General features: G+C 47.8%; 4 protein-coding genes across 4 annotated transcripts; 2 read left to right on the forward strand and 2 right to left on the reverse strand.

Moving 5' to 3' along the window:
• Nucleotides 1–390: 390 nt before the first annotated feature.
• On the forward strand, nucleotides 391–1,776 carry N7484_000282 (SNG1 family protein; the record flags this gene model as incomplete). Its single annotated transcript, XM_057110703.1, has 1 exon — nucleotides 391–1,776. One exon carries the CDS (start codon nucleotides 391–393, stop codon nucleotides 1,774–1,776), a length of 1,386 nt encoding a protein of 461 aa, XP_056977929.1.
• A 2,465-nt stretch (nucleotides 1,777–4,241) lies between these two features.
• N7484_000283 (uncharacterized protein) lies at nucleotides 4,242–5,547 on the reverse strand (the record flags this gene model as incomplete). Its single annotated transcript, XM_057110704.1, has 2 exons — nucleotides 4,242–4,841; nucleotides 4,912–5,547. The coding sequence occupies 2 exons, from the start codon at nucleotides 5,545–5,547 to the stop codon at nucleotides 4,242–4,244; spliced, it is 1,236 nt and encodes a 411-aa protein (XP_056977930.1).
• Nucleotides 5,548–14,438: 8,891 nt separating this feature from the next.
• On the forward strand, nucleotides 14,439–16,189 carry N7484_000284 (WD40 repeat domain-containing protein; the record flags this gene model as incomplete). Its single annotated transcript, XM_057110705.1, has 2 exons — nucleotides 14,439–14,454; nucleotides 14,499–16,189. The coding sequence occupies 2 exons, from the start codon at nucleotides 14,439–14,441 to the stop codon at nucleotides 16,187–16,189; spliced, it is 1,707 nt and encodes a 568-aa protein (XP_056977931.1).
• A 2,429-nt stretch (nucleotides 16,190–18,618) lies between these two features.
• Nucleotides 18,619–20,103, reverse strand: N7484_000285 (uncharacterized protein; the record flags this gene model as incomplete). Its single annotated transcript, XM_057110706.1, has 1 exon — nucleotides 18,619–20,103. One exon carries the CDS (start codon nucleotides 20,101–20,103, stop codon nucleotides 18,619–18,621), a length of 1,485 nt encoding a protein of 494 aa, XP_056977932.1.
• Between the last annotated feature and the right edge of the window lie 1,089 nt (nucleotides 20,104–21,192).

Consider the following 21,192-nt stretch of genomic DNA (forward strand, 5'->3'; position numbering starts at 1 on the left):
CCACCTACCGAAAGACCTCGGGTGATCCACATCTCTCCGCTGAGTAAGCGGGGAATTAGAACCATCGAATCTTAAAGCGGGTGAGTTTGAGAGAAACGATATTCATGAAAATAATGAAGAATAATGAAGAATAATGAAGAAATTTTCAGTGTACAGCTGCCTGATTCCAAGGCTCCGAGCCTAGAGAATAATACCCCTGAGCCTGCACAATCTCCAGTGTTTCGAAGAACCTTAAATTGTTAGAATCTTATATATTGAGGGCCCAACTTCCGCAGCTTTGTACGCCTCTTTCAATTCCAACTTTGGTTACCCACATATCTCGAATTTTGACTCATTCTTCTTTATCACCTACCAGGCAACATTTTCTCTTATATCTACACTGTGTCAAAAATGCTACCAAAAACCTCTGGCAGAGGCGCATGGAAGGAAATACAAACTGGCTTCCTCAGCGCTGTTGCAGGGAGTACCGTCCTCCTACAAATCCTTTTCCTGGCGAACATGTGCTACTTGTACGCAACGCAGTTCCAAGACTCCACTCGTGTTCACAACTTGAAAATGCTATTTGTCGATTACGATGGCGGGGTTGTCGGTCAAGCTGTGACAGATGCTTACCAGGCAATGAAGGGCAACGAGTTCCCAACTTTGTATACGAAGCCCACAGGTCAATATTCCACACCCGATGATGTCCGGGGGGCTGTATGCAGTGGAGATTACTGGGGTGCTATCTATACCACTAAGAACGCATCGTCTAGCCTCGACGCCACCTTCACAAATGGCACTGCCTCCTTGAATACCGCCTTAACCTATGTATGGAATGGGGCGCGATATCCTGCTTTTTCTCAAAGCGAGATATATTCAAATTTATTGGTTTTGGTTCAGGCATCTCGCTCAACCTATTACGCTAGCAGCGCCTCAAAAGTGCTCGACTCTGCCAATCTTTCCAATCCTATCATACGCGAAACCTTCCTCGACCCCATTCAAGCCTCCGAGATCAACATCAAAGAAACCACCCAGGGCACAATAGTTCTTTACAATACAGTCTCAATTGTTATGCCAATCATTCAGCAGTTTTTCTTTATGATGGCTCTTAATGGAATTTCCTCTCAATTCCACATTTGTACAAAACTGGGATACGCCGCAAATGGGCTCGTTCGCATGGTTACGTCCCTCGTCTATACCTTCATCTCATCACTATGTATGGCGGGATACATTTGGGGATTCAAGGAGTCATGGGATGTGAATGGTAATCAGTTCGCTCTTACCTGGATGGTAGTCTGGCTTTTCATGCACATCAACTTCATGGTCGTCGACATCCTCACTGCTTTCATTCCGATGCAATTTTTGCCCTTCTGCATCATTACCTGGGTCATCCTTAATGTTGGTAGCTCTATCAGCCCATTTGAACTGAATCCTGGATTTTTCCGATGGGGCTATGCACTTCCTGCTCATGAGGTGTACCAATTGCTTGTTCAAATCTGGAGTGATGGATGTCAGGACCAGTCCTACCGGGCACTTCCAATTATGTTTAGTTGGTGGATTGTTGGACTTGCCGTCGTTATTTACGCCACATACCACCGGTGCCAGACAGCGTTGATGGCAGAAACCGAAACGGACGTCGTCAAGAGCTCAAATGCAGAATTGAGACCGTCATCCAGTACTGCTGATATTGTGGAGCGCGAGAGGCGTGAGAGGCGCAGTACGATGGAGTCTATTCAACTCGAGCGGATAGCCTATGGACCCAGTTTTCCTACGCCAGGTGTCCATGGCCATGTATAAATACTCTATCGCCCACAGATTTGTATCCAGTTCAGATAATCAACATCACTCTCTCCTGTCGTTTCTCCATACTTGCTCAGCCTGGTAGAAGAGTATTTTTAGTCATGAAAATTGGCTGCTCCGGGCGATGAAAGATGAAATAAATAGCTGTCTATATCTCGTTGGTCAAGGTGGGATGGGCCTTGAGGGTCATGTAATACAGGCTAGACGTCAAGAGGAAACCACAATATTTTGTCACACGCGGATCAGGCATATCATGATACTTGAGCTTGCCTTAAAATTCTTGTTCGTCTACATGGAAAGCGCCTTCACGGTTCGTGTGAGAAAATTACAAATAACTCATTCATTTCAAGACTTCCAAGTGCGGCGTTTTTGTAAAAGATCCCAAATCTATCCAGCAGTCATCTTTGATGCGTGATTTACCTAATACGTGATTTATCGCATGTTGGATCTCTATAGGCTCCCCACCGAGATGATCTACCTTGGAGCATCTTCGTCGGAATGGCCTCTCCGGTGTCATTGTCCATTTGAAGGGTGGGTGCGGCACTCTAATTATATGCACTTCTATCTACTTCTGTGACATAATCGCGAGTGAGCTTTTACCCGCCATTCAGATCTCTTTGTCTCATATGCTGTGGTGGTCGGATGGATTAGTTCCTTAGAATATGGCTAGAACATGGTATGGGCATTCAGCACTAGCAACCTTGGGAGTCCGGAGCCTCATGAAGGAATCAAACATATCAGTTCCAAGGTTTCGGAAGAATGTTTTCATTCACTTATAAGATGTCGAAATCACATTTTTGCTCACAAGAATATAGGCCCAACAGATCTATAAAAGATGTCAAAGGATATACAATAAGTCCAGAAAATCCTAGGTCTCGGTATGATATCCATCAGCCATGCGTTAAGACCAGCAATTAGGTACTAGTTGAGGGTAGTTTTGGTATTGTCTAGCCTTAGATCTCAGTCAAGAGTTGCGTTCTGCTGATTATGAGAACAAATCATGCTACACCTAATGCATTAGCCATTGGACGTATCCACTATTGATTGGCATACAACTCCAGAGGAGCGAAGACGTGGGCAGAGCTTGACTACAGGGTTAGAAAGGAATGCAATTCGATAGAAATCAGGCCCCGCAGAAGCTCAGACGCTGCAAAACACGCCGCTTAAAAATTCAGGATTAGATCAGGGTCGAGAACAGAATTTCGGCTGGCTAAATTTGTGGCAAGCACACATCTCTCATGAATATAAGCCAGAGCCTGAATCATTTACCGAAACCACGTCAGTTGAATCTCAAGGGAATTGGGATTTTGCTAGATAGACCTAAAGTACGCTATTGGCCATGAAGGCAGGTTCAGTTTATTGCGCTCTACTGCCAATGCTATGAAATAAATCAGTCGAACGATGGTCTCCAATGTTTTTTTAACCGATCATAAACATTTTACTCACGTCTGATGCTCTTAATGTTGATTCAACGTCGAATTATGAGCTCCGAGGGTAGATAAAATAACGGCCACTGGGCACCCCATTTTGAAAGACAATGACTGCTGTAGTACCGTTACCTAGAACAGCGTCATGCAGAGGAAAGATCCCAGACATTGCACAGAGAATAAAGTTAAAATACAACATATTCAGGGGCTCATGCAGATAGCGAAATACAGCCATAAAATCACGTGATAATCTACGTCCCTGTTCGCGCTACCACCAATCGGACTCAATGGGGACAACATGTGATAAGATTGTATCTATTGCATGCCCTCCTAGAGCGCCATGTCGGGTATTTTAATCGCAATAGTCACAGTGTAAGACATTATGGGGAGATTAGCGAGAGACGCGGTCTGGAATGGGAGTGCAGTAGAAAGCTAGACTACTCGAGGTAGGTATGATCTTAATATCAAATCAACGAAGATCCTGACAGACAGTGACGCGGCATTCTGCACCAATTTAATGATCCTGAAAGCGTTATCAGTATGGTATCCACTCCTGGGTGTGTTCAACCCGCAGTTGGATCTTTATGATTCCTCAATAGAATCTACTTTTTATAATAGATTTTTTATCTCTAGACAAGAAGCTTAATTTGAATATTTTAATAAACTCTCCGAGAGGGGAAAAAGCTTTGTGTCTAGGATACGGCGTGGGGTTGAACGTCATAACCTTAAGCTAAATGAAGAAATATTGATATCGACCGCCGAACGGAGATCCAACGGAAATTGCGTTGAAATTGAATCTGGGCCTTGTATATTTGAATCACCGGTCAGAGACTAGGTGGAGCGTAACTCCAATCACGGAACACCGGCTGTAAGCGGGGCTCCGATCATCATAGCCACTCGGAGAACGGTTTATGTGAAACGAAAAGGGTATCATGAAAATGAAATATGTACAATGTGGAAGATCATTAAAAGAAAGTATGTTGAGATCCGAAGTGTAGTCCGTAAAAAAGGAACGTCGGGGGCATTGAAAATATACTAATAGGCAGGCTCGTGGGTCACAGTAATCGTTGTGTGCTGGAACACATGGTCAACGGTGGCGAGTTCAACTTCTTCCTGATTGACGATGGCTTCAGTCGAGCTACCGCCCTGTGCAGCACAGACGGTAGTGAATGGGCCCTTGTCCTCGGTGTTCTGGGAGTAGATGTTGCCGTAGCCTTGCTTAGTCTTGTCACGAGAAACATCCTTCGATCGGGTCTCCGACTCCAAGACAATGCTCTTGCGAGTCAGGGTATACTGGGCGACATCACAAGCTCCGGATAGGGTCATCAGAGCACCTGCTACACAGAAGTATGTAACGCTGGGCGATGATCCGCTGACAGACGCCATGCGACCGGCAGACAACGGCAGTGTCAGGGCGATGTAGACGATCGGGTAGAGGACCATGTATGAGACGACGCGATTTAGACGTTTGAGACTCTCGGTGTAGCTAGATCCCAAGATCTTGGATTGGGAAATCTTGCGTCGGAGCTGGACGAACATGATGGCATACAAGAGAAGGTTCATGAATTGCGCTGCGAAGATCCAGAAGTAATGGGTGAAGAGACGAAGCACTGGGTGTTGTGTGGTCATCCAGCACTATTTAGAGAGAATTTGTCAGTAATCAAGGATGATGGACATTGACTCGGGCATAACAGAAAAGACTTACCCATGCGACCGAAGGCATCCAGACATGGCTACCGTAAATTCCAATTGGAATCACGACCAGCACAACTCCAAAGATCCAGAGACCGACCACGATTGACACAAACACCTTGTGACTGATTTGGCGACCCAGACTGACATGCATGAACGTGTGCAAGGCGATCGCCAAAACGAACATTCCACTCATCGGGTCACCAATCTGGAGCCAGATACCTTGTAAAAAGCACCCAGGGTCTGTCGCATGAATGGAGTTTTGGCTGATCCATCGCAAACTAACAATAAACCCAAGACCTTGAATAAAATCTGCTAGAGCCAAGTTGTACATCAACACGACATACTGGTTGTATCCAATGTAGCGCTTGTAGTACTTCTTCCAAAAGATAAATCGGTAGGTAAAGAAACATAGCAAAGAGAATGTTGCAGTGAGCGAAATGAGGGACAATGCCCCAATGGCAATCAGACCACGCCGCTGAAGGGCGGGGAGGGGATCAATAATCCACGATCCAGCCGCCGAGTTGGCAGAGTTGGCCGCCACGGATTGAACCGAGTCAAATTCGCGGGGTTTAAGACCACGGCTGTCCTGGGCGGTGCTGTCATCCAGCAACCACTGCACCAACAAACTCGACATCAAGCTCGACATGGCGGCTGTATGTGTGTGGTTCAAGCGATTGACCCAGTTGGAAACAATGTCGAAACTGGCAACAGAGCATCTTTAAGAAACTTCTCTGGTCTCAGATTGGATCAGAACCAACCCCTGAGGGCTGGTTATCAACCCGCTGCCCCACGCTTGTTCAGGGTAGCAAGAACATTCGAGACTGGGTTAGCGCGGGAAGATTGACGGTTTCTCTTGCCCTATCGATCACCAACATCCAATTACCAAACTTTTGTCTAATTTGCCTTCTCCACGGCCCCTCCGAGGTGGGTGTCTTCAGCCACTAGTCTCAGCCACTAGTCTGATAAAAAGCTTAAGCAGCTCACGTTGAGCATGGAAGCCAGAGCGAAAGTGATTTCGGTGAGGGTGAATTCCCGGGGGCCCATGTAAAAGTGGACCACGTGCGGCGTGCACATCCCAGCAGATCATGATCGCGGAGGATCAAGTGAGGACTGACACGCCAGGCATATTAATGTGCATAGAATGCAAATACTCCTCCACGTACTAAGGCCCAATCCCAAAACAACGCGACCTTGGAAGTCAAATTATGATAGAATGTTATGCAGCCAAGGATATGCCTCGTGGTCTTCGGAACTGAATTTTGAGCCACGTTTTGTGGGCGATCGACACCATCGAACCAAAGGTCAAAAGAAATCTCGAAAGTGGAGTGGATTAGGTTCACAATATCCCCTGCCTGCTTGGCTAGCTGTGTATTGCATGAGATACTATAGGCGGATATCTCCGGTTGACCCGTTGTTGTTCCATTCCAGGACTAGCTTTGTGGATCCCGGCATGCTTGCCGACTCAGCGTACCGGAGGCAAGCCTGATCCGCAACGCGAAATGAGCCAAGACGGTAAACAGTCAGACTCTTGGATATTCACAAAAATTCAGGTTCGCGAACGATAAAGTTGCAAGTCTGGGAAGTGTGCGTAGCCATTGGTAATGCCGTCTGTTTCCTAGAAATTGCGACGTCAATTGAGTTTACATGGTTCAGAATAGCTCTTCAATATGTTTTGAACCTTCCGTTCTTGAAATGTCTTATTGCCACTCCAGAATGTGGTGGCAAACCGGGAGAACAGGGCTTGGAAAAGGAGCTTGTGGGCTCCGGAGATAACGGGCATTTCGCTGTGATTTTTTTTTTTTTTTTTTTTTGTGGAGAACCAGTGCCAGCAAGGTCCCGTGCTGATCACATGACATGTAAACAGAGCTTTCCGAGGCGAGCGATGGGGAATTTTTGATTTAGGTATGGACTGGCTCCCTACCATCCGGTAGATTGTACTAAACCATTGACAAATCTTATCTCCGGAAAATCAAGCTAAAATATTATCATTACATACGCACATAGGGATCTGCATGCTGGTTCCATGGTTGGGATTTCGGGTAATCGATTTCACGGTGTTGATATGTACCCCGTGCTCCAGCAGACCCATCTCCTAGACCATCAGAGAAACAAAATTCAGTTTCCATGGGTTGCAAATGGGCTATTTACCTACTGGAACCATTTCGGAATCCACACCTGGCCCGTTCATCGTCACTGCTGCCCCATCCCTGAGAGTCTCGAAACTCTGACTGGCGAGCGACGAGCTCACCCCATTTTTTCGCCAACTGCATGGACTGGGATGTGTTTTCCTCGGCGATTTCCAGAAGCTTGGCGGCGGGACTGGTCCCAAGGTGAACCTTTGCGTCCCCGATCGCGCGGTTCCTGGTTCCTTTGTCCCCACATCCCGCGAACACGTTCCAAGGTTATACCAATTCCCTCAAATGGTATGTTTTCCGGCGTGTTAAGGCTGCAAATAGAGTTTTCACCTCGTTCGCTGTTATTGGATGTAGACTCAGGGTGGCCTTGTAATGAGGGTATTCAGCGTCCGATCGGAAGGACTGATCGAGGTGTTCCGATCAAAGCCTTATGGCTATGGATTATCGGAAATAGCCCCACGGGAAGAGAATTCAACACCAGGCCAAGAATCACGCCGGCTGGATCCAAAAACCAGCCACCTATTCGCACTAGCGATCCTAACCACGTACCATGATATCTGAGGAAAGAAAATCTGCTGGTCTTCTCGGTGAGTTGTTTGCCATCGACATCATTGTTCTGGCCAAGAGCTGTGGTGGCGATTCGTTTCCCAGGGGCGAGACGATGCGCTATGCTGTTATCCTTTGTTTACGGAAAGATCCTGTCCGATGACTAACTTTGGAATTCATAACAATACATCGGTTTGGTCTAAACAAGCTTGTTGAGATATTGAAGTTGACTACACAGCAAATACAGGTGAATAGTATTCTCGACTGGCCTACTGCTAATAAGTTTTCGATGGATTCAATCGAGTATCGCTGGTGGTCGTGTCGAGATCGTCTGGCCAGGCCTCTAGATTTTATTGTGGGTAGGTCTGACAAATAGACCAGCAAGAGTCCCAAGATCCCAAGCTGATATCCACAGGCCCAGATCCTGGGTCAGGGGCTGAACAGTGGTACAATGGACCATGTTGAGCAAGCTTTCCAAGGTTGGTGCGCAATCGCACCAGTTTGTGCCGATCTCTCCACTCCACTATCTAGAGTCATCAAAATACAGATTAATGCAACTGTGGGTAGGATATGTAGATCCTTATTGATGGTCAGGCACAGGAGAAGATAACACATCAAGTAAGATAAAAACCAAATGAGATCGACATAACTACACTTCGAGAAAACAAAAGAGTGATAGGAAATGTTTCACAGCGGTGGCTCCGTTCTGAACTCCTTGACGATGCTGCTTTCTATGCCAACGTAGTATTGTGAGGAATAAATCGTACATCCCAAGTCAGGCCACTGAATGTCAACAATCTGTATACCAGCCAAAAAGAGGATTTCGAACATATTAGCCAATGATGCCTCAAGCGAGAAATGTTTTTGAAAGTCACGCTAGCCGAGATCCTCACCTTCATGGTGGAGACCGAAAAGAGCAATGTCCTGATGACATTGCCAAAGTTAAAAAAACAATCACTCAGCCGAAAACTCCCGATGTTCGAATGACGATGTCAACTGGAGGATCGCCACTTCTGTATATTCTGAATGTTAACGACCGGGCCGTGATCCCTGAGGAACAGAATTTTCCCTAGCAACATGCCTCTGTAGTTGTGCTAATGCTGCTTGAGCTATCTCTTTTTGCGAAGCATATGCTATGCGTTAGTTGAAACCCCTGTCCCAAAGCCGAGTACTCTCCTCGATGGCAGAATCACTGCTCTTTACTTGTCACTCAACAGATCCAAACAGCCTAGTAATTTGGTTGCCTACTGGGTTCGATTTTCTGTCGCATTTTCTGGCTAGCAAGCCTCATCCACCTGCCAGTTTATCACCGTAATAATACTATAGACTTGCTCTATTGACCAATGTAAGCTCTTTTGACCAATGTAAGCTCTCCAAGCTGAACGCGTGTACTATTACGCACTTCACTCTAGATGGGTCAGGCCTGCGAGAAGCCTTATCAGTGCAGCAGAAATTTAGTACGTAGAATCCCATTACGAATGTTATATGGGTAGGTACAACGCCTACTCGGAGGCTATAGAAAAAGGAATCCCCAGTTAATGATGACTATACAGTGGCGACCGTTATTGCATTCCATATTGGAAACAGAGATTCACATTTTCAAACCCTAATCACATGACATGCTAAACCATATATGGTTACTTCCGTAGTTAAAAAATTGTTCCAGGTTTGCATGGTAACAAAAGCATAAAGTATACTCATGTACCGATACATGTCCAGAAATAGCCGCGACCCACCATGGCATCGTCCGCTCCTAACCCACTTCAAAGATGGCAAGAAACATCGACCCCTGGCAGCGTAAAATGATTGTTCATATGATACGCAGCAAGGATAGACTCACTACATCGTAAATGGCAAAGGCTGCGCTGTGTAGTGAGCGCTCCGTCACTAAGATACGCAAGAACTTGCGGTTATTCGGTAGTGCCAGATCACCCCCGTTTCGGTCGGCCGACAACCAAGTATCGCTCCTATCATGCTTGACGCCCTCTGTGACCACCTCGCCGAAAAGCCTGGCCTATATGTTGAAGAGATGGCTATCTTCCTATGGGATGAGTTTAACATATTACTATCGTCATCTAGCATCAAACGTGCCCTTTCGCGGGCTGGCTGGACAAAAAAGAAAGCCTAACAGAAAGCCCGAGAACAGAACCCACAACTACGAGATTTCTACTAACATAAGCTATCTGAGTTTCGGTCATACCATATTGTGCTTGTCGATAAATCCGGATTTGATAAAAGGATTGGATATAGGCGAACTGGCTGGTCACCACTTGGCGTGACACCGGTTCAGGTGTCGAAATTTCATCGCGGCCAACGCTCCCAGATACTGCCTGCATATGCTCAAGACGGTATCATTCTATCCCGTATTTTCAAAGGTTCAACTGATGCCACGTTCTTCGAATCGTTTATCGAGCAGCTTCTGCAGCACTGTGGGAGGTGGCCAGAACCAAAATCCGTGCTTGTTATGGATAAGGCATCTTTCCATCATTCGGACCGGATCAAGACTTTATGTGCTGACGCGGGAGTCAAATACTGTACTTGCTGCCTTATTCGCCGATTTCAACCCCATCGAGGAATTCTTTGCTGAGCTAAAGGCCTATATCAAGAAAGATTAGTCAGCATACGAAGAGAATCCCGGTCAGGGTTTTCATACCTTCCTTCGGCGGTGCGTATATGATGTTGGTGCAAAACAGGATAGTGCCGAAGACCATTTCCGACATTCAGGAATAACAATAGAGAAGATATGATTGGCTGTCGTAATAAACAGCGTAGCGTCTGCGCAATACCTATTGTGCCAGTTGTTACGATTGTGGAAGACTTGGGACGATGAGGCATGCGAGGACATGAACAGGTGACGATAAGGGAACGGCACGCGCTGCTTCTCAGACAAGATATCAGCATGTCTCCGCGGAGATGGTTTCCTTCCTTTCTTCTCTCCTCATGCTTAGTCGCTTCATCGAATGTTACTACGTTGTTTGACTACCTGTCTCTTCGTACCTGGGCGTACAGTGCCGACCGTTATTGCCTTCCATATCCGGAAACACAGAGATACTCTTTCAACCTTAATCACATGATATGCTAAACCAAATATGTATTTTGCGCAAATTTCCGATTTTGCATATACTGTGTTAGAAGGCTCCACGCAACCCGAGCAAAATAGACGACCGTCCCGTTGTGGGTGGGCAGTAAGGCACAGATACCCCGCACACTATGAATGGTCCGCTTCGAGATCAGGTGATGTGATGTGTGCGGCTAAGATGTGAAGCCTGAATTAACCCACTGGCTGTCAAAATCTCATGAAAATACGCAGTGGACGAGATATCTTTGGCATTCTTACGGCCTGACTTAAGAAACCCAGAAGTCTTCCAAACCTGGCGAAAATTTCTCGGCGCAGTTGAAATTAACGTATACTAAAGATGTCTTTCGGGTTTTCCGTTGGTGACTTTTTGGCGGTCGGCCAGTTAACAGTCAACATAGTTGCCCTTCTGAGAGAGTCCGGCGGCGCAAAGTCAGAATACCAAGACCTCATCAGGAGCTCGAGTCACTTCACTATGCCCTTCAGCATCTTGACAAGCTACAACCCAAGCCGGGATCCTCATCCAGTGATTATTTAACTAAGTCTAACGCAACTCATGTGATCTGGTGGATCTGGTTGACCCCGCATTATCGACCCCCAACCATGGTTCCCTGCTCCCAACCTTCTGCATCGGTGAACCTATTGAAAGCATACTAGGGATGGTAACTCAAACACAAACACTTCTGTAGTACCTCTCTGTTGCCCTCCCAACTATACCGACCCAGGGGACGACTCCGAGTCCAAACACCACAAATCCTCAATACGATGCGGATGATATAACTCAAGTCGTCCCGTGGCCAGAGTTCAGTTATTCCACTGCCACTCAACGCTACGGGCAAGTCCTAAATACAAAACGAATTCGGCCTGACCCCTTTATGTCTCCGCCTGCCCCGCTTAAAGATGAGCCGACTTTTCATCTTTGGCCGCCTTCTTAGCATTGATGGATACAAGTGTCAGGTTAGTTGGACTCCTCACACGGAGTGTCTTTCAATCCATTTTAGAAACAAATTAAATCCGCCAAGGTGTGATACCCATTCTGGAAACTTCTTAGGCACTATTTTCTTTCTTGTACAGTACTTCCGAAAATTAGGGTCACCACCTACAGTACACTCTCCGATAGTTCCACGAAACCTGATTACTAAACTACTCCACTCCATATTTGGAATTCATCCGAAAATCCCTGTCGGCGCGGATTTGTGTTGTGTTTACAAACAGTGACCAGGACTGTAGCAAGTAGTATTCTGCCGGAGCAAGCTAAAATAGTATAGACTAGTATGTGGCAGAGCTAATGTGATCAAAAGATATGTGTAATGGTGATCATCTAACATGAGAAAAGGGGCACACGAAGATGCGTGTAAAATGAGTGGATCTAACCAAATCTGGCTAGTGGCTATCTGGAAAGACTAGCGGTATCATATATCTTGACATATTCACTTGTATCGTTAATATACACGACACCTCATTGCCCCACCTCAAGAACCACTGCCCCTTGGTAGGAAAATCATTATAGCCTCACAAAGTATGAGCTTATTGATGGCATGATATGCGATCGCGAATTTCAATTTCGTTCATCGCAGATTGAAGAGGTTATCAGCTAGCACGACTGTTATTTTGAACTCTTCTTTGAAATACGGCTGCTTATCATTCAGGGTCACCTCATAGGGAAGTTAGGCGGTCGACTTTCGCTTCACCGTGTGCTTGACAACGTCCACTATACAAAGCTATCTCACTATAGCTATGGCACCTGCGATATCTTTTAGTGGCTCAAACGCTGGGCTTCAAGTGGGGGACAATCATGGCCAAATCACTACACAGTTTTATGTCTCAGGTAAGCAGACGCCATGCTAGGGAAATGTGAACTAATAGCCTCTTCCTGTCTTAGAAAATGTTTCAACAGACCAAGCATGCCTACGGGATCTGCAAACGACGAATCCTCGCCACGATAAGGATCGTATTGAGACGGCCAAGGGGGGACTACTAAAAGCCGCGTACAACTGGATCCTCGACCATGCTGATTTCAAACGATGGCGCTATCAGCAACAGAGTCAACTGCTCTGGATCAAAGGAGACCCTGGGAAGGGTAAAACTATGCTCTTGTGTGGAATCATCGATGACCTGACTAAGTTCGCTCCGGACACCACTACTGTCTCCTTCTTTTTCTGCCAGGCTACCGACGCACGGATAAACCACGCCACTGCGGTCCTTCGCGGCCTGATCTTTATGCTAGTTGACCAGCAGCCATCCCTCATCTCCTATGTACGGCGACAGTATGACAAGTCTGGAAAGAAGGTCTTTGAGGATGTTAATGCGTGGGAAGCTTTGACAGAAATCCTCACTAGTATCCTCGAGGACCCGCTGTTACAGACCACCTATTTCATCGTCGATGCTCTCGACGAATGTACTACGGGTCTAAATCGACTTCTTGACCTTGTCGTCCAGAAATCATCAGCATATCCACATGTCAAATGGATCGTCTCGAGCCGTAACTGGCCAGCCATCGAAGAGACACTTGACGCTGCGACCCAAAAAACAAAACTCTGGCTTGAATTGAATGAGACGTCAGTCGCTGAGGCGGTCGCCACCTTTATCCACTCTAAGGTTCAGAAATTGACAGAAAAGAAGAAATATAGCAATGAAATCCGTGATACGATTTCCCAACACTTGTTGAAAAACGCACAGGGTACCTTCCTTTGGGTAGCCTTGGTTTGCGAGAGACTCACCAACGTCCCGAAAAGAAACGTTCGGAAGAAGTTAGAAGAATTCCCTTCTGGCCTTGATCAGCTTTATAAGCGAATGTTAGATCAAATTAGCGACTCGGATGATGCTGAGCTTTGCAAGTCTCTTCTCGGCGTTGTCACGACCGTTTACCGCCCTATCACGTTAGACGAATTGGCGTCTTGTATGGATTTACCAGAAGACGTTGCAGACGATCATGATTCTCTAGAAGAGATTATAGGGCTTTGTGGCTCTTTCCTAACGCTCCGAGGACGCACAATCTCTCTGGTTCATCAGTCAGCCAAGGACTTTCTGTTTCAAGAAGCCGTCTATGAGATTTTTCCCAACGGAAAAGACATAGTACACTATTCCATATTTTCAAAGTCATTACGAGCCATTGCCAGGACGCTACGACGCGACGTCTACGGCCTATCCCACCCAGGATATCCGATCGACCGTGTCAACCAGCCAGATCCAGACCCACTAGCTACAATACGGTACGCGTGTGTCTACTGGGTTGATCACCTAAACGAGTGCTCTCCTTACCAAATTACGAACGAAGGCCTCCAGGATAGTGGCTTAGTCGGCAGTTTCTTCCGCCGGGACTACCTTCACTGGCTCGAGGCTCTTAGTCTATCCAGAAGCTTATCGGAGGGAGTAGCTTCAATCCTAAGACTCGAGAATTTACTAAAGGTCTGTTTCTACTAGTGCAACTAAGGAACTATTTTAATAATATTATTTAGACACCAGCGGAGACCTCACGCCTATATAATAGAGTTCGAGATGCAAGCCGGTTTATCCTATACTATAAAACGGCGATTGAGCATTATCCACTTCAAGCATACACTTCTGGACTAATTTTTTGCCCGGCCAGGAGCATAACAAGGATCCAATATGAAACACAAGAACCGGCGTGGATAATTAGAAAACCAACCATCGAGGAGGGTTGGAGCGCATGCCTCCAGACCCTCGAGGGCCACAGCGGCTCGGTCCTCTCGGTTGCCTTTTCCCCCGATTCTAACCTCCTCGCCTCAGCTTCAAACGATCGCACCGTCAAGGTGTGGTATGCAAGCAGCGGCCAGTGTCGCCAGACCCTCGAGGGACATAGCGACTGGGTCCACTCAGTCGCCTTCTCCCCCGATTCCAGGCTCCTCGCCTCAGCTTCAAACGATCGCACCGTCAAGGTGTGGGATGCCAACAGCGGCCAGGTCCTCCAGGCCCTCGAGGGCCATAGCGATGGGGTCCTCTCAGTGGCTTTCTCCCCCGATTCTAAGCTCCTCGCCTCAGCTTCAGACGATCGCACCGTCAAGGTATGGTATACCAGCAGCGGCCAGTGCCTCCAGACCCTCGAGGGCCACAGCGACAGGGTCAACTCAGTAGTCTTCTCCCCCGATTCAAAGCTCCTCGCCTCAGCTTCATACGATCGCACCGTCAGGGTAAGGGATGCCAGCAGCGGCGAGTGCCTCCAGATCCTCAAGGGCCATAGCGACATGGTCCTCTCGGTCGCCTTCTCCCCTAATTCCAAGCTCATCGCCTCAGCTTCATACGATCGCACCATCAAGGTGTGGGATACCAGCATTGGCCAATGCCTCCAGACCCTTAAGGGCCATAGAGAAGGGGTCAACTCAGTGGTCTTCTCCCCCGATTCCAAGCTCCTCTCCTCGGCTTCATACGATCGCACCGTCAAGGTATGGGATGCCAACAGCGGCCATGTCCTCCAGACCCTCGAGCGCCATAGCGATGGGGTCCACTCAGTGGCCTTCTCCCCCGATTCTAAGCTCCTCGCCTCGGCTTCATACGATCGCACCATCAAGGTAAGGGATGCCAGCGGCGGCGAGTGCCTCCAGACCCTCGAGGACCATAGCGAAATGGTCCTCTCAGTCGTCTTCTCCCCCGATTCCAACCTCCTCGCCTCAGCTTCATACGATCACACCGTCAAGATGTGGGATGCCAACAGCGGCCAGGTCCTCCAGACCCTCGAGGGCCATAGCGATGGGGTCCTCTCAGTGGCCTTCTCCGGCGATTCTAAGCTCCTCGCCTCAGCTTCAGACGATCGCACCGTCAAGGTATGGTATACCAGCAGCGGCCAGTGCCTCCAGACCCTCGAGAGCCATAGCGAAAGGGTCAACTCGGTGGTCTTCTCCCCCAATTCAAAGCTCCTCGCCTCATCTTCATACGATCGCACCGTCAAGGTATGGGATGCCAGCAGCGGCCAGTGCCTCCAGACCCTCGAGGGCCATAGCGAAACGGTCTACTCGGTGGTCATCTCCCCCGATTCCAAGCTCCTCGCCTCAGCTTCATACGATCGCACCGTCAAGGTGTGGGGTGCCAACAGCGGCCAATGCCTCCAAACACTCGAGGGCCATAGCGATGGGGTCCCCTCGGTGACCTTCTCCCCCGATTCCAAGCTCCTCGCCTCGGCTTCATACGATCGTACCGTCAAGGTGTGGGATGCCAACAGCGGCCAGTGCCTCCAGACCGTTAATGTTGGAAGAGCCACCTTGGTGAAATCATTCGACATTAGCAACTCATATCTTGACACTAGCATCGGTACCCTTTGTTTATCTAGTGTTACAGATATGGGACTAACCAATAGCATCGACCCCGAACCGCCGCGATTTCAAGGATATGGTATAAATTCCGAGGGTACATGCATCACTTGGAACTCGGAGACTTTGCTGTGGTTACCACCGGAGTACCGGCCACTCACTTCCGCCTTGTCGACATCGACAATATGTCTTGGTTGCGCTTCGGGGCGGGTGCTATTTATCACCTTTGATTCCCAGAAATTACCAAATTTTCTTGTCAAGCGCTGAATCTCCTTAGATGAAGCATGTTTCTTGTTTGTCAGATCCTCCCAGCACCAATCAGACTTAAGCGGGCATGAACGAACATTACACTGCATACGGTGATATACAACACTCCACGTTGCAGTCGCCCAGTTCTCTCTTCCTCAGCTGCAATATGATCCTCTCGCTCAGCCAACATTCTGCTTGTTGCAGACACACGGCCTCTGTTGTCGACTCTCCTTGATGCTGTCTCAGAATGATCGTTATCTTCACTCCTATAATTAAAGGCAATAACTATAGTGAGCTTCTTGCTAATACGAAGCAAGTTGCTCCATTTACGTAGCTGCGTCTCCACTGGTTTCCAGTCGATGTTAGTGGAATTGTAGAATTTTCGGTATTTCTCTGGGACCGGTCGTTCGATTCATCGTAACGGCCGTGCCTTCAGATCGAACTCTCTGGTGGCGTTTCTTTTTCATTTCAGCATGTCTTCAACATCTGCTTTCAGAGTCTCCTCCTAATACTCGCTAGGGGCTACAACCAAATCTTCTTCGGTCACTCTACCTACCGCCTTGCGGTTAAGTATAAGCTTCCATTCGATTGTGTAGCAGACGTATTTCGGAGGCTCATCGTATTCACCACCTTCTTCCCATTCGGCAAACGGTAGAAATTGAGTTGATCCGATTGTTGCTGATCCGTGGCACGATACGGGACAGGGCTGGGGGAGTACAAGGTTGCGGGAGTGCTACCGAAATTACCAGGGGTGGGGGCATACTGCCAACTGTCTTCCCATGGGTCGACCATCCGGATTTGATCGGCATCGTCCGCAAAAGAGCTATGGATCATCGCGAATATCTCTGGGGGAGGGTAAGCCTGGAGCTGTAAGGGGTTAGCCAGGAATGCCTGATGCCCAATAAAGACCCGAAGCCCGCCACATGGCGATAAGCGATAGTGACCACGAAACAAATCTTACTGTCAAGCTTTGCCAATCAATATGACCCGAGATGGACCCCCAGGGCAGCACCAGACCCTCTGCAGTGAAGCAACTGAAGGATGGAGGAGGGAAGTTGACAGATGGCCAACGGTCGCCTAGTTTGCTCGGTTTGCATGGAGCCTTTTAGTTGTGCTGGCCACTGGCCCTTGAGTCTTGTATTCATACAGATAGGTACAATGTTAGGTATTATTACTATGTATATACAAGTTGGTAATATACGCTAAATCCATATTAGGTTAGCATATCATGTGATTAGGGTTTGAAAGAGTATATCTGTGTTTCCGGGTATAGAAGGCAATAACGGTCGGCACTATAATACCTTCGTGTGTGTTTTGATTGCATCATGGCTTCTCGACGCTTGACGAGTTTGCCTCCAATTTTGCTCCTAGTGGAGCATGCTGGTGGGAACGTTCATCATCACCAGTCTCGTTGATTATAGTTAGGTTGTTCTGGAAATAAGGATACAACTTCGTGGGTAGGCCTCAGAAAGACGCGTCACAGCTGTCAGGTGAAGTGGAATATATGGGGAATGCAGGCCACGGCCGTGGTATAATATAAGTATGACGCTGATGACGGTAAACCAGCAAACTGCATGTTCTACGCTATCCTTTTGTTTCGTGAGTCAACGTCACATCTCCTGGTAGTTCTGCCTAATTGTATCAAGAGGGTCAGGTCGAGGTCCAGAACTGGCCTGAGTGCTCTTACTGGCAAGGTTCCCGGTATTATCAAATCTACAAAATATTACGTTCTAAAATGCATACAAGAAGAAGGTTATGGGAACTTCTTACCAAGATAGTATGAGGGCTGGGTAATGGAAAATATGTATTCGTAACTTCGACCATCCGGTGCCATCATTGGATTTTCATGGTGCGTCCACAAATACTTCTACTTTAGATAAAGACCAGGCTCTTTGTTGCAAGATATAGAGAGTAAAATACCTGGATGCCCGTTCATCTGATGCTCCCCATTCATCAAACGTGATCTTACATCTCGTGGTCAAGAGCTGAAGGTGTAGATATGTCAATCGACCAATCGGAGAGTTTGATTAGCTGAGCTTAGTAATCAACCCAATTGGTTCAGATTTCCCCACTTTGTCCTACATGGCGATTAGCGTAGTAACGTAGCGTACATCAAATATGGACTTCCCACGTATTGAAACCCTCGGCAAATGAAAGAAATATCTACCCAGAGGAAGTTAAATTGAACCCCGGGGCCTGCTGAAACTCAAAGGTAACCCATGGCTAGAAGACCATGAGCCACGGCCTTCTGGTCTGTATACCCAGCTACATGTCACGCAGATCATGCCTTACCCATTCCCACCTTATTTTCTGTATATCATCAATTAATGGAATGTTCATACAAGTCTCTTCGCTTAATAAATTTCCAATGATATGTATTGTATCTACCTGAATAACATGGAGGGGGAAAAACAAAATATTGTACCGACCCGCCTCATGGAATCTACCTAGTAATTCAAGTTGATCATGATGGTCTTCGGTTCTGTATAATGCTCCAGTGCATTTCGACCACACTCACGGCCAAGACCACTCTGCTTGCTACCACCAAAGGGTGCGTTCGTGAAAGTGAGACTGATGCAGTTGACTCCCACCATTCCAGATTCAAACTCGCTGGCCATTCGCATAGCCTTGTTGATGTCTTGCGTGAAAACACCCGCCATGAGGCCATACTCGGTGGCATTGGCTTTCTGCAAGACCTCCTCCTCTGTCGTGAAGGAATTCAGAATCGAAACAGGGCCAAAGATCTCTTGTTGGTAGATCTCTGCGTCTGGCTTCACATCAGTGAAGACAGTGGGCTGCACGAAGAAACCTTTGTCTCGAACAAGGTTTCCACCCGTCAAAAGGGTACCTTGCTGAGAACCACGTTCAATGAACCCGGTCACGCGCTGGAACTGAGCCTCATCGACCAGCGGACCGATGAGGGTTGAATCATTGTCCGGATCACCGATGGCCTTGGCACGTTCCTCTAGAGAAGCCTTATATTTCTCTGTGAACCGATCAAGAATCCCTTTCTGGACATACAGCCTGGATGCCGCATAACACATCTGCCCAGTGTTTCTGGCGATTGCATTGACACACCATTCAACTGCATTGTCCAAATTGCAATCGTCGAACACAACAGCTGGGGACTTTCCTCCCAATTCCAAGGTCACACGCTTGAGATTAGACTCAGCGGCCATTTTTTGGATCAGTTTCCCGGTAGAAATTGAGCCAGTAAAGCTGATCTTCCGAACACGCATGTGCCTTGCTAAAAGAGCGCCCGTGTTCCCAGCCCCAGAAAGCACCTGGAATACGCCAGGTGGAAACCCCGCTTCACGGATTAGCTGACCAAGCGCTAGGGCAGCAAATGGTGTCTTTTCAGACGGCTTCAAAATAAAGCAATTACCCGTTGCTAGCGCCGGTGCAGCTTTGAGTCCGATGATTGCAAGCGGACCGTTCCAGGGAACGATCCCAGCGGTCACGCCTAAGGGCTCGTTTCGTGTGATACGCATGAACCCATCTTGCTGTGGGTATGACTCGCCAGCAAACTTGTCAATCCAGGCAGCGTAGTATCGAAACGTCTCGGAACAAACTCCTGCTTCGTATTTACCCATTGCCTCGAACGGTATTCCGAGAGTGATCCTACTAAGCTCTGCCAATCCCAGAGTATGTTTCTCGATTAGCGAGGCAAAAGCCATCAGAATTTCGCATCGCTGTATTGCCGGAACTGCTTTCCAGGCAGGAAAGGCAGCCTCGGCTGCCGCAACGGCAGCGTCAACATCCACTGAATTTGCAATGGATACTTTGTCCGACACTAGGGTACCATCCTTGGGATTGTAGACAGAGAGTGTCTCTGAGTCTTTGCTGCCGACAAATTCATTGTTGATAAAGAGTTGGGTGGGCAAGTTGGAGGCAGAAAAGGCTAGCTCTGGCCGCTCATTGATCGAACCCATGATGCATAAGAGTACAGACTTTTGAAATATGATGACGCGTTTCCTGCGGTGCATGCTTTTGTTTGGGGACAGGATGAGCAGGGACTTATACTCATCACATCCATCTTGTAAAATATGCGCTGTGTCCTCTTCAAGGGTGTGCTATATTGGAAAGCGGGGGCAAGCTGCGATGATAGTATCGGAAAGCATCGTCCCGTCCACCGGATCAACGGATAAGCGCATCCGGACCAGCAAAATTCAAGGGAGCTTGCTGATCTTCCTCAATATTCCCCAATCCGGATCTGCAATCAGAGGCGTTGCATATTTGTGTACACAAATGCAACCAAGTATGTAATAGCGCCAAGGAATCCGAAGGAAAGCGGGGGAGGGATATCTGACAAAGGCGGGGTTGGGCGAATCAATGATGACTGTATGCACAGGCTGTACAGATGACAGCGCAGCCACAGCTCGAGAGTGGATATGGGATTCGACGTGATTCAAGCTACATACTGTAGACACTGCGCAAGAAACCCGCATCGACATATGACTTGCAGAGTCGGTTCCCGGGCTCCACATTGCGGGCAGATCCTCTCCCGCTGGGGTGGGGTGAGTGGGACCGTCGTCCTCCAAATGCAGCGCGGCATTTCATAATTCTTCCAGCATGCAACCAGTCAGTGGCATGCGAAGCTCGCATCTTGCTGTTCATCAAACAGGGTCTGCACTCAAGGGTGGCGTTCAAGCCCCACGGTGCGGTAATTGATCGGAGGAAGTTGTCATGCAGACCGAGAGCCTCTCATTGCAGCTGACAAAGTCAAGTACCGCCGAGAAAGCCTAGAACACAGGTAGTGAGCGCACCTGAGCGAACCCCAAACTAAGGGCAAGGGAGGCGATCTTGGTTCACCGAGGCATGAAATGATAATCTCTAGTACGTCGAGGAATGGACTGATCGACCAAAGTAATAGGCAGCGAAGAATTGGAGCTGGGTTGGAAGGCGCGGGTGGGGAAAAAATGCATTTTGAGAATTGCCGTGGCCCAATGGGACAAGGTTAGCTGCTACAAATCTAGAAGCTGTTCCCACTTTTGTTAACAATGTCCAGTCATCCCCAAATC

This window comes from Penicillium longicatenatum (assembly GCF_028827895.1).
Source record: "Penicillium longicatenatum strain IBT 33135 chromosome Unknown contig_11_segment0_segment0, whole genome shotgun sequence".
Lineage (NCBI taxonomy): Eukaryota > Fungi > Ascomycota > Eurotiomycetes > Eurotiales > Aspergillaceae > Penicillium > Penicillium longicatenatum.